Raw genomic sequence first — 13,493 nt, forward strand, 5'->3', positions numbered from 1 at the left:
TCGCCACTCGTGATCCACTTTTCTTAATTGTTACTAATCTTTCAGGTGAAGATTGCGGCGGCGCCATAGTCAAAAACGACTGTTCCGATGGAAGCTCAACCTCGTCAAAATTACCCTCAACTACAGGAGCAGGCACCACAGATTCATCTGTCACTCCCACCTCTACTCCTTCACCTACAGGTATATTTTCTCTATTAATATTCCACTCATTTCCATCCCCTGAAACTCTGTCATTATCAACCGCAACCTCACTCTCCTTCTCCTGAATCTCGTCACTCTGTCTTTCCTCTGCCAATTCAAAACCATCATTTTCAGATGACAAATACACAACATCTTCACTCTCTCTCTCCTCTACAGTTGCCCTCTCTACAGGCATATTATCCACCTCCAAAAATATCTCATCGGAAGGGCAAATTTCAGGTAAAGGAAAAACGTTAAAATTAACCTCCTCTCCTAAAACTTCCGTTCGAGCATGAATTTTTCGAATTTTATCTCTAGCCACAACCTGATTTTTCTTGATGGGATTATTCCCAAAAGGTGCCAATTCATACAATGCATCCGAAAATTTCTTAACTACAATAAAAGGCCCCCCATAAAAAGACTGCAATTTCTTGGACACGTCAGTCTTCACAATATTAAAGAAAGCATAACAAACATCTGTCACCCTCAATGCTTCCTTCTGTACTCTGTGTTTATTTTGAATCTCTAAATATAACTTGGATTTTGTAGAAATTCTCTTAATTACATCCTCCATATTTTTCAGAAATTCCAAATACGACCGCGAGGATGAAGATTCAACAGACGGAACTGGTGATAGAAAATCGAGGGGAATACGTGGCTGACGACCGAAAACCAGAAAAAATGGAGAATAGCCAGTTCTAGAACTCTTGGAGCAGTTAATCACTAACGTAGCCAAAGGTAATTTTTTAGCCCAGTCCTTAGTTCCATGATTTTCATCTACTTTCAAAGCAGCATACAAACTCTGATTTTGCCTCTCTACAGGATTCGAATTTGGATTCCTGGGGGGAACTAGGACAGTATCCACCCCCAATCCTTTCATCACCCCTTTAAACACACTGCTTGTAAAATTTGTACCTCTATCCGATCTCAAAGCCCTAAATAAACCATAGGTAGGTACAAAATTTTCCAATATAGCCTTTACAGTTGTTTCAGTTTTAGCATCAACCAACGGACATGTAAAAACATATCTAGAAAATAAGCAAACCATGATTAAGACAAATTTAACCGTCTGTCCCTGATGATAACATGGAGTCCAAGGACCAACTAGGTCCACCGACATATTAGCAAAAACTTCACTACTTTGAACAGAATGAGTTATAGGTGAAACATGTTTAGGATTACTTCCAGCCTTTTTCAAACATGTAATACAACTTCGCATTCTCGATTCCACAAACTTGTTCACGCCAGGCATAAAAAATCTCTCATTTATTTTACGTATTGTCTCCTGCACACCTCTATGTCCAGAACCATATCCACCATGAGCTGAATCAAATATATCATTGTATAAGGAAAGAGGCACTACAGGCCTCTCGACAAAACCCCCTTCGGCCAAAGGCTGTCTGAAAATTACAACCCCCTCTAGCACATACATATGGCCAATAAGATTGTACAATAGTTCCTTTCTGCCCGATAACTCCGCCCTCTCATAAGAAGACAACTGTCTCCTTTCCAATATCCATAACCTTATTTCATTTAGAATCTTGTCCTGCTGAAGACTACGTTGCCAGACAAACTCAACATCCACCTCATCCTCTGCAGAATGTACCTGCATAATGGAATAGATTTGATCCAGAAATGGTGAATCATCCAGGTAAGGATCCAAAATTTTATTATCTGTCTCTCTACACTCCTGACAATCCTTCAATCGATGTTCCTTACAATCTAACTCAGTTCTCGACAAATAATCTACGTTCACATGCTTAGTCCCCTGTCGATGGATAACTGTAAAGTCAAAACTTTGCAAGAAAGTTATCCATCGATAGGTGACACCGTTTATTGATCCTTTAGCCCAACGTTTATAATGCACTAGTGAAATACTGTCTGTCCGAACCAAAAATTCACGAAACCTACAAAAGTGTAAAAAATTCTTTAATGCATATACTAATGCACCTAATTCTCCTTTATAAGAAGGATAATTTTGTTCTGCAGCATTACACTTTTTACTACAGACACCGAACACTCTCTCTACACCATCCTGTTCTTGTGAAATAATCCCTGCAAAATACTGAGAACTATAATCTACGTCCACGATAAAAAGATTAGGATTATCCCATTGAGGATAGCCTTTACACATCTCAGTCTTGAACATTTCCATAAATTCAGTCCATACTCTATTCAATTCTTCTGTCCACTTTATTATAGTGTCATTCCTGTGACTATCCAACATGCACGACCTCTTGGCATAATCAGCAAAATATCCTCTGTAATAATTGGTAAATCCCAAAAACTTCTGTAACTCCTTCCCTGTTCTAGGCTTGCCCCAATCCTTAATCCGTTCCAAATATGCAGGATTCATTTTCAATCCATCGGCACTAATAATATGCCCCAAATAATGGCATTCTCTAGTCAATAAATCACACTTATCTAAATTCAATTTCAGGTTGACCTGCCTAAGAACTTGAAACAGTGCCTGCAGATGCTCTACATGTTCCTCTGGACTTGATGAAAACACGATCAGATCATCCAAGTAACTGATACAGAATCCATACATTCCTGGCAGGATAGACAGCACCTTATCCATCAGAGCACAGAACAGGCTGGGTGCATTACACAACCCAAATGGCAACCTGTTAAACAAATACATCCTGTTTGCTGCACTAAAAGCTGTCAACGGTTTAGAGTCTTCATCCATAGTCATCGAATGGTAGGCAGCTGTCAAATCAAGAGTACTGAACACCTTGCCAGAACCCAGCTTCGTCAGATTATCAGAAATCAGTGGCAGCGGCCACGCCACCCGCTTAGTCACATTGTTCAAATTGCGGAAATCGATGACAAACCTCAACTTCGCCTCTGCTCCAGGTGCAGCCTTCTTTTTCACAGCAAAAATAGGACTAGACCAATCCGAGAAACCCTCTTCAATAATGCCGGCGTCCAACCATTTGGTTAACTGTTCTTTCAACTTAGCATCGTACTCTGGATTCAACGGAATATTTCTGGCCTTCACAGGTTTAGCTCCAGGTAACAATTCTATATTATATGTCATTAATTGACAATCACCAATATCTGAATCATTCATTGAAAAGATGTCAAAATTTTCCAAACAAATTTTAATAATTCTAGGTTTCAATTCTGGATTTTCTTTAATCATCTGGTTTTCATCTAACTTCAACTTTTGAATAATAAACTGTACCCGTTCATGCATTTTTTGCCCCGACAACTTTTCTGGCTTATCCAACTCATTGATTGTTTTATTACAGGTGACATCTTGATTATCCATGACGAAACAATGCCCCATCTTCACATTTCTCAGCAAGGTAATAGGTTTTATTGACGCATTAACTACATTAACCACGCAGGACCCATCTTTCCGTGGCTGATACACTCCCTCAATAATCATAATCCCATTGCCACTTGTCATCTTAGAAGAATTAGGGGACACATACCAAAACCCATCATTCTTTAATCCAGCCACATGCACAACAGCTGTAGATCCTCCAGGATAAAAAATAGTTTTGTCCAGCAACTTCACATTATACTTCGTTGAATATAACTCTCCAAACCCACCCCCCTCCTTTATCCCTGGCAAGGTAGGTTTAGATGGAATTTCAGAATTCATTCGTCCGGACAAAATAGGAATTTTTTGTATCTCCGCCACCACCTGTTTCTGTAAACAGGAATTAATAGGAACAGATTCCCCACAAAATTCAAACTTATCCTCATCCAAACAAATATTAATTTTATTCTTTTTCAGGAAATCAGATCCAAGATTCACCAACCTACTCGTCACCTCAGGTACATAGAATATCTCCGTAAACACAGCTTGAGTTCCAGCAAATGTAAATTTCAACTCGACATATCCAATAATATTAACTTTCTTTAAATCTACTGAATACGCTGATAATTTAGCAGGACAAAACTCAATTCCATGTTTATCAAGAATTTCTCTAGATATTAAAGAATTAAAATTATTTCCTGTATCAATAATTCCTAACTCCTTCACCGTAATATCAGCCCCTGGCACAAAGAAATCTAAATCCGCACAAATAGGCATTTTCGTTATCTTCAAAAACTTCACAATCTCTTGAAAACACTAGTCATTTCTATCCATATATCTTCGAATTAAAATCTCAATGCAGGATTACAAATAATTAATATATCCATGTTAATTAATTTTAAATTTTAGATATACATCATTCCACTACACAGCAGTCAGCCCTCCATCCGTCACCAGCCGCCAACATACTGTTCGATTTATGAAATCCTGTACATCTTCCAGACTACCAGCATCACACAGCTATACACCAAGTCTTTTCTCATACAAGTAAGTACCTCTCAAAGTTTTAACATTTACTTCAACTTTGCATAGGTACCTATCAGAATATAATATATAGTAAATATATATATATAAATATATATATATATTGTTTTCATTAACACGATCACACCTTGACTGAAGAATAAGCAAGACAGTAATACTTTATAAAGTTGAGAGCAATTATCTGAATACAAAACAGCAAAATTAACTAATTACACATAGCAAACCCAGAAAAAATCAACAACAGTACTATAGCCTATATAATGAATACGAATAAAAGAACGATCTATAAATTTCATCCCAAAATGAAATTTATATATCGAATCAATCATATCCATTACATAGGATATTGCTGAAAATTGTTCCTAGCTATGTCAGCAATCATAGCCTCATACTGTTTCTCATCTCTGCTCTTTTCAGAATCCACAACAGGCCCCACCTGATTGACTGTCTTCTTCAGAAACTGCTCAGGTATTACCCTATTATTAGGCACTCCAGGACCTTCTTTCTTCTCGCTACCCGCTGAGAAAAACCTAGCTTTGGTCTTTCCTATGCGAGAATCAGGAGCTGGCGGCTTACCGTCTCTCTTCTGCCAGCAACTAGCCACTACATGACCTTTTTTCCCACAATACCAACAAATCATAGTTTTAGCCTTCGAATTCAGAGCCCCAATCACGTTCTCAACCTGATCCCAAGGAATATCATCATCCCCTTCAATCCACGCATTATTATCGCCAATCTCAGTCCTGCCCTCCAAATCAGATACATGCACTTCACTGATTACAGGCCTAGCTTTTACCTCCCTAGAATCCTCTAGCTTCAACCCTTCCATAGCCTGAGAATAACAGGACGTTACATTTTCAGGTGAGACGTGTCCAGAACGGGCCCAGCTTATGTAATGCTGACCTCTGCGAATCAAATAAGTCAAGAAAGCACTGTAATCTTCCAGGTAATGCATAGATTCAATGAAATTAGCCATATCTCTAGCTAAATCAGAGAACAGCAAATTCTTAGCCACATTATTGTAGAAATCACGCCAAGATTGTCTAGAAATTTGACCAGGATGCATAAGCCTAAACAGCCGTAACTTTGCATTGAAAAACACATCCACATTCTGACCACTCTTTTGTTTCAGGGCGTAGAAGAATTCAGTAGCTGACTCTGTATCTGCAAAGGGTATCACCAACCTTCTTATCAACAGGTAATAACCTAAAGCACTTAGGGAAGAATTAGCCTCCGGCGTAATAAGCCTCCCCATCTTCTTCCCTTTGCACTCAAAAATCCTATTGTACAGGACGTCCTTGAAAAGCATAGGATCCTCCAACTTTGCGAACCGAGCAACCCTCCATAAGGATAAGAAATAATCCTCAAAATCAATGTTTCCATCCCAAAATGGAGCATCCCGCACAAAATCACTATCCCACTTGACTCCTCTTACAAGACAAAACTCCTTAAACTGCTCCTCTACAGTCTGTTGGCTTACACTACCGCCGGCCACCTTTTTATAGGCCTTAAGCACTTCAGCCCTTTCCTCAATTAAAGGAAATATATCCAACAATTGATTCTCATATTCGGTCAGACAACTCTCACGAACATTCATCCAATTTCCATTCCCAACCGGACCCAAAAACTCAATCTGCGAAAACTTCAGATGTCCAGGAGCACTTTTCACCCTTTTAGCCTCGAAATTAGTAGAATCCAATTTAGCCTCCACACTCAAACGATTAATGAAAGATGTATTAAACGAATCATCTCCCGTCAATTTGACTGCAGATACACTAGCCCCCATACTTGTCTCATACAAAAAACCGCTAATATCCCCATCCGCTGGCAATTGCGCCACCTTTTTCTTAATAGTAGCCAAATCAACATCATAGCCTAACTTCTTATGCTCATCAGAATTCTTGAACTCTTTCACCTTATTCTCCAGCCGTTTATTCGCCGCCGTTAGCTTATCCACCTGACCTTTGACAGTCGTATGCTCCTTTAACATTGCCCTAACATATTTTTTTATGCTTTCAGGCACAACGTCATTCTCCACCTCGCCCAACGCCGACTCCACATTCGCATTGGCACCTGCACCAACATCCTCAGCCACAGCATCATCCTCCTCCCAATTTTCGGGAGTTCCATCATCATCCTGACTGTCAGTCTCCCGAGGACGCTTAGGCGGCCGTCCACGCTTGCCTTCATTTTTACCCCGCTCTCCTTTTTCTCCATCAGCCATATCCGAGCACTAGAACTAGATTCGCCGTGAAATTTAGATCAGAAGAGTTAAAGAATGAAATTCCACAAAAACCTAAAATATAAATCAAGTTAGAAATATAAAAAAAATTAAAACAAAACTGTGAAAAATCCGAGACAAAAAAATCTTAAAAAGTGATTGAATTCGAATTAAACACCACTTCCCCCACCCTTAACTCAGCAGCAGGTCTAAATAACACGTAGCACAATAAGACCGCGCCAAATGTGAAATAGACAGACTTACATAAGTAAATGATAGAGTAGACTTAATATTCAATTCAAAATGCAAACAGATTTTTAAGTATTTATTATATTGGATTAAATGCAGTTTTTGAGTAAATAAGATTATATATTGATACTTTATTTAGAAATGGTTAAATATATTAATAATTCAAAACTACTGATTATTTAAGCTGGAAAGTTCTGAAGTAGCAGGATGTCTGTCTGTATATCAGGACACCAAGCAACAGGATGACTGTCTGTTTAATTAATACAATGTATTAATTAACTATGCACTTTGAAGGGGTAGAATATCTGCCTATGCAAACTAACTGAAGTAGTAGGATGTCTGTAAATAGCTGTATTGGTCTTAATAAAGACTCGAACCCAAACCAGATAATGTTCTGTGTTAGGACTCTCAATATCAACTGACTTAAATATATTTTCTCTTTATTCTTTCTGAGAGCAATTGAAGAGTAATTAAGAGTAACAACTAAAATATGTCTGCAAACTTAAATATATGACATCACAACATAAATATATGACACTTAATAAAGTATAAAACATCAATAGCGGTCAGACTGCTTTTAAGAAGCTTTTTAGCCGCTTTTATTTTCAAAAAATATTTTCTTGGCTCCTGTAAATGATATAAGGCTCAAACTTCTTGTCAACATTTCCATTAAAATGGGGCAAGCATAATTAAGTATAAAACACCATTAGCAGTCTGACTGCTTTTAGTCGCTTTTACTCTTTGCAACAAATTTTCTCGGCTTCTACTAAAGATACACGACTGTCAACATCCATAAAAGCGAAGCTGTGAAATTAGAAGAACAAACAAATAATAACTCTTGTAGAGTGTTGAAACTTAACAAATAGTTAATAGATCATAAATTTATCTATAAAAATCTATAAAAAATTGTACATAAATTTGTTCCAAAGTTGCTTAAATACAGGATACAGTAAAAAGACGAATTTTTATTTTTATGCTTTAATCTTAGAGATGACTTGCTTAGTTTATTGTACCTCAAAGTCATAGGAATCATTATTACAAAAATCAGATTAATAGGATTATTATATCATATGTAGAGTTGCTGTCAAAAAGTTAAAAAAAACAGCATGTTTTAAATTGACGGACGGATTTTCTGGTAACAGTTATAAAGTTGCTACGCTACCTAATTCGTAGCTAATTTTTATAGTAATCATCATGCAAATTTTGAAATTGATAGGACAATTCTAACATGTCTTGACTAGCGAAAAGATGGACCAATCCTAATTGTATAAAAGCTTTGCTTTTAAAAATGATAAATTAAATTTATTGCATAGAAGCATATCAAAACATATTATTAAATCATAGAGTCGGGGAAAAGATGGTGTGTCTGTCACTACTGTAGGATCTTGCTAATCACTGAACTGAATCATTTCTTCTTTACAATTTAGCTTCCCAAAGGTCCTGGCAAGGACCTCTCCCAAATTTTCTTTTATACTTCTTCTTTTAAAAAAAAAATATTTGGAAAGGAAGGCGAATTACAACCCCAAACTCCCCCCCCCCCCCTAATCACATTTCCTCCATACAACTTAGATAAAAACGGATAGAAGGACAAAGTGAGATAAAGAGTAACTTGGCTAATAAAATTCAATCCCGTGGAAATTTCTAGAAAATGAATCTTTGTTATCTTTTTATAAACATAGCTGTTGTTTTGGCATTTATAATTACGTCTTTTTTAAAACGAAGCTTTTCTATAATTGGGGTCGGTCCGTACGTCCGTCCGTCTGGAACAGATAGCTTTTTACGTTTTACGCTCATGTTGATTTTTAACAACAAATTTTTATGTCATAAAATAATCCGATTGATCTGATTTTTCAAATACTGATTCCAAGGACAACAAAGTACAATGATATAAGCGAAGCATCTCTATAATCAAGTAATAAACATGTAAGCATGTCCTTAAACATTATCTTGTATTTAAGCAAATTTTCAACATGTTATTTATTTAACTTATAATTTTGCCTATTTATTTCACAAGTCTTCAAAGTTTTATAATAACATTTTATAATTAGTCGGCTTAACAACTTTTGGGACTTTTGGGACTTTTGATTGGTTCGTTCATCAAGTTGAGAGTTCAAACGTTTCAACCACTAATTTTAATCTACTACTTATTTGTGTCTTATCATACGGGATGTACATCATTTTATCAGTGATTGTTTCATCCCTTTAGATCCCTGTGTACACACACACACACAACTATCCAGACTGGTACATACACACACATAAACATCCATATATACTTATAATCCTGAACAAACCTATGTATGAACACAATTTCATATACAAAAATTTACAGACCAGTACACTACACACACACACACACACATACAGATATATGAACTATACCTGTACACCCTCACAATCTCATATACACAACTTTCCAGACCACTACATTACACACACACACACTTACATTGATCTATCAAAACTAAACCAAATGTCTGTCCATTATCAGGCTTCTAAAAGGATAAGACAATGGCCAATAAATTAATTTAAATCCCCACTGATGAAAAGCAAAATTACCCCTTTTGTAGATTATAATCAGTAGTTGAAACGTTAGGACACTCAACTCAAATCAATCAAAAGTCCCCAAGGTTGTTAATCCAACAAATAATAAAATGTTATTATATAAAAACAGCCCAATGTTCCCTCCCTCCCTGGTCTATAATGTAGTGCTTCATTTCAATGGGGGTAAAGTATTTTTTTAGGCTTCTGTATAAAGTTTGATTCTGAAATTTGTTAAGAAGCTTTTGTTGGTCAATATATGTATATATATACAATAGACTGGCCCCCAAAAAAATTAATTTGTAAATCTTTACCATATCAATTTGCTGATACCTTGAAGTTTTACCGACTCAAAACAGACCTTCTAGTGAAAACTAATAAAAAATTAAAACTGCAAAAAATAATTTGATTGTTTATTATTAAACCAGGAACAAAGAGTAAGGCATATCTTTAATTAGTTTTTGTCAATAATTGTTCAGTATGAATTAGTTTTCCCAAATTATTGTAATTGCACATAAATATATTTTAACACTTTTAATCTTTATATGTTTATTCCTGGTGATTTAATATTTTAATTTAATGCTTGTAAACAAAAGCAGACAGAAAATTTGATGTTTTGCTTTATATCTTGTGTAAGGCTTTCTTGATTGGGGAAGAAAAGGTGAAAATAAAAATGCATTTGATGAGGTAGCAATAGATTTTTTTTTTAAATCAATTATAGGGCTAAAATCTACGAACAATGCATAATAAGAAGGGTCAATTCAAATCTTTTTTTTGGAATTTCACATTAGTAGACATTGGCAAGGGTTACTGGACCAATATAAAACCATGTGAAACTTGAAAGAGTTTTTTTACTCCAAAAACAACAGGCATATTGATATGCAACATGCCTGTGTTTGAAGGAATTTCAATTTTTGGTTTTATAAGGGGGCGGGCACATACCCCCCGCGTGCCCGTTGTTTTTGGATTAAAAAACCTCTTTTAAGTTTCACAGGGTTTTATATTGGCCCAGTAACGCTTTCCAATGTCTACTAATGTGAAATTCCAAATCGACCCACCCATAACCTATTTTAACTTACAGTGCATTGAAAAGCGATTTAGACCTTCATTTGGGCCACTCTAATATACAATTAACAAAAGTAATGAATATAGGTTTTAAGTAGATTATTGACAGGGGAAAGTTTGTCGACAATTTAGCTTGCTAATATCGACCCAATTTATTGGTCAGTTTGCTCATCCAGTAAGATCATCATATTGTCAGAGTTTCAGGGTTTATAAAAATCTGGTGCAACATCCAAGTAATAATATATCCTTTAAACAAAAGTTTGTTATAAATTACTATTCAGTTATAAATCTTTCTCAACCCAATTTAAAAGGAAAAAAGTCTACTTCATCATTCCGAAATATATTTCAAGTAAAAAATACTCATTATCAATCGCATCTGGAAAAAAAACAACAAAATAAGTATATGATAAAACATTCTTTAAGGGTAAAACATTTAAACCTAACTTTGATAACAAATAATTATGATAAAAAGCAAAAAAGCATTATATAGGTACTAACAATTCACTAAGAAAAAATATGTATGACTTTACTATAAGATGGTTGTACAAAAAATGAAGGGGGAAGCGGTCAAAATAATGTGAATTGAGAGGGGAAGGTTTGAGTTTTGTGGGGTGTCTATAGTAGCACAGCTGCTCTATAACTGGTGATTTTTAAAAAAAATTGCAACTGCATTTTGAATAACAAATTTACATACTGCGATTTAACAAAGGTTCAAGTTTTCTAATATAAAATTTTTCTCTGGCTAATCTTACCCAAGGATTATTGCTTTTAATTTGTTCAAAAGGAATAAATTGTAAATGACTGAAATTATGGCCACTTTCTGAAAAATGTTGGCCAACTGCTGTGATTGCGTTAGGTGAAATTGAATTTTTATGCTCAGAAAATCTTTTGACTGCTTTGCGGCCAGTCTGTCCAATATATTGTGGGTGTGTTTTACAGTTTCCATTGTCTTTGGTACATGTTATACATAAATTACATTCTCTGAGTCACAAGTCAAATAAGATAAAATTGGAATAGTTTCATGTGTTACAGATGATACAATATTATTAACAAATTTAGGCGAAAATTTACATAACATACAATTGAAACCACATTGTTTAAACCCTAGTTTATTTCTGGAAGGTCTATTGTCTTTAGGCAATTGTGCTCGAATCAAAAATTCTCTTAAATTTTTTGGCCTAGACCAGCACACCATCGGCGGTTCTGGGAAAACTTTTTTCATTTGGGGATTTTGTATCATAACCTTCCAGAATCGAAATAAAATATTTGAAATATGGGGAAGGCGGGGATCATATTGTAAACTCAAAATTGGCCTGTTTACAACTTTTTTCTCAACTTTTTGAAGTGCTGTTGTTCTGCTGATTAAAGATACACGTTCAAATGCTTTTATTATATAATTAAGTTTATAACCACGAGATAATAATTTACATTTCAAAAAATCAAATTGTTGTACAAAATCTACGTTTAAACTACATATTCTTTTTAATCTAAGAGCAAGTGAATAAGGGATGTTCTCAGTAATGTGCTTTGGATGTGAAGGAGATAAAAGTAAATAAGAACATCTTTTGCCAGGTTTTACATAAAGATTTGTTTTTATAAAACCATTTGAATCAATCGAAATTACAGTGTCCAAGAAAGCTACAGATTTTGTCTCAAAATTATACGAAGCTTTAAATTTAAGAAATGGGTGAAAATTATTAAGGTGTTCTATAAATTTTAGCAACTCTTGTTCTGTGCCATTCCATAGAAAAAATATATCATCAATGTAGCGTTTATAAAGGTTAGGTTTTAAACCTTTCCAAGATTTTAACATCATATATTCAATACAGCCCATAAAAAGGCATGCAAACGTAGGGGCAACACGGGTGCCCATGGCAGTTCCAATAAGCTGCAAATAATGTTGACCATTAAAAACTAGAACATTGCATTTAAGAACTAGTGTTAGAAGTGTTATTAGGAACACTGTGGGGACACTTTTATCACTACGAGTGTCTAAAAAGGCAGTAAAGATTTCTATTCCTTGAGCTAGTGGAATATTAGTGTAAAGACTTGATACATCAAGGGTCACAGGAATGGATCCTGGAGGTTGTGGCCCTTTTGAATTTTCTTTCTCAAAACAACGTAACATATCTGGTGTGTCTGCCCAATAACTTGGTAATGATTTGACTAGATCATTAGAGTGAATGTCGACAAAATGACTGGCATTTTCGAAAGTTGTACCACTAGCTGATTCGACAGGTCTTAAAGGTGGGGTTGTTGTCCCAGGGGGCCATTTTTCGGGATCAACGTGGTCTTTAACAAGAAAAATTTTAGAAAAATCAACAATGTTAGGTTAGGTCACCCCCCCCCCTGAACAATGTTTGGTTAGGTCCCCCCCCACTGAACATTTTTAGAAAAATCAACAAATTTTTTTGGGGGGGGAATTTTTCATTTTTTTGGGGGGGTTGGGGGTGTCCCACCCCCTAAGAAAATAGTTTTAAACCTTCCCGGGACCTATGAGAAGCTACCCTGTAAAAGAGAACCCGATCAGACAAACCTATCAGACAAACAGACACACAGACAAACAAACAGACAGACAGACATCGTTCTACTTTGTATCATAGATAACTATCAAAGTATTCATATACTCTGAATTAAAAACCGGTTCTAGTCAATGCTGAAAAATCGTGTATTGAGTTTTGACAGTTTTCTTTCTTTCTTTTTTCCTTTCTGTTTTTTATTCCTCTCTATCTCTCTCTTTTTTGTCTTTCTTTCTCTCTCTCTGTCTCTCTCTGTCTCTGTCTCTCTCTCTCTCTCTCTCTCTCTCTCTCTCTCTCTCTCTCTCTCTCTCTCTCTCTCTCTCTCTCTCTGTCTGTCTCTCTGTCTCTCTTTGTCTCTCTTTGTCTCTCTTCAAACAATTCTAATGTATGTCTGTCCATA

The 13,493-nt window shown here is 35.8% G+C and overlaps 1 protein-coding gene across 2 annotated transcripts; it reads left to right on the forward strand.

Annotated features, from left to right (window-relative positions):
- The first annotated feature begins 1,311 nt into the window (after positions 1-1,311).
- LOC145325748 (uncharacterized) lies at positions 1,312-6,649 on the forward strand. Of its 2 annotated transcripts, XR_013881565.1 has the most exons (9): positions 1,312-1,831; positions 2,621-3,198; positions 3,438-3,494; positions 3,932-3,972; positions 4,364-4,501; positions 4,916-4,966; positions 5,360-5,444; positions 5,631-5,696; positions 6,518-6,649. XR_013881565.1 is itself a non-coding variant. In XM_080168687.1 (6 exons), exons 2-6 carry the CDS (start codon positions 3,009-3,011, stop codon positions 4,940-4,942), a joined length of 453 nt encoding a protein of 150 aa, XP_080024813.1. In that variant the 5' UTR covers positions 1,312-1,831; positions 2,621-3,008; the 3' UTR covers positions 4,943-5,166. The 2 variants fall into 2 exon arrangements, 1 of the variants encoding a protein (XP_080024813.1); XM_080168687.1 differs by lacking the exons at positions 5,360-5,444; positions 5,631-5,696; positions 6,518-6,649 and having other exon boundaries at positions 4,916-5,166.
- Positions 6,650-13,493: the final 6,844 nt, after the last annotated feature.

The sequence above is a fragment of the Acartia tonsa genome, chromosome 8, assembly GCF_053477335.1.
Source record: "Acartia tonsa isolate MP-2025a chromosome 8, ASM5347733v1, whole genome shotgun sequence".
Lineage (NCBI taxonomy): Eukaryota > Metazoa > Arthropoda > Copepoda > Calanoida > Acartiidae > Acartia > Acartia tonsa.

Bases quoted from the DNA above. Each gene is read 5' to 3' on its own strand.
- LOC145325748 (XM_080168687.1), top strand. From the start codon at position 3,009: ATGACAAACCTCAACTTCGCCTCTGCTCCAGGTGCAGCCTTCTTTTTC. The intron at 3,495-3,931 runs GTAATAGGTTTT...ATTCTTTTTCAG, and splicing joins TCTTCACATTTCTCAGCAAG to GAAATCAGATCCAAGATTCA. The intron at 3,973-4,363 runs GTACATAGAATA...TTTAAATTTTAG, and splicing joins CAACCTACTCGTCACCTCAG to ATATACATCATTCCACTACA.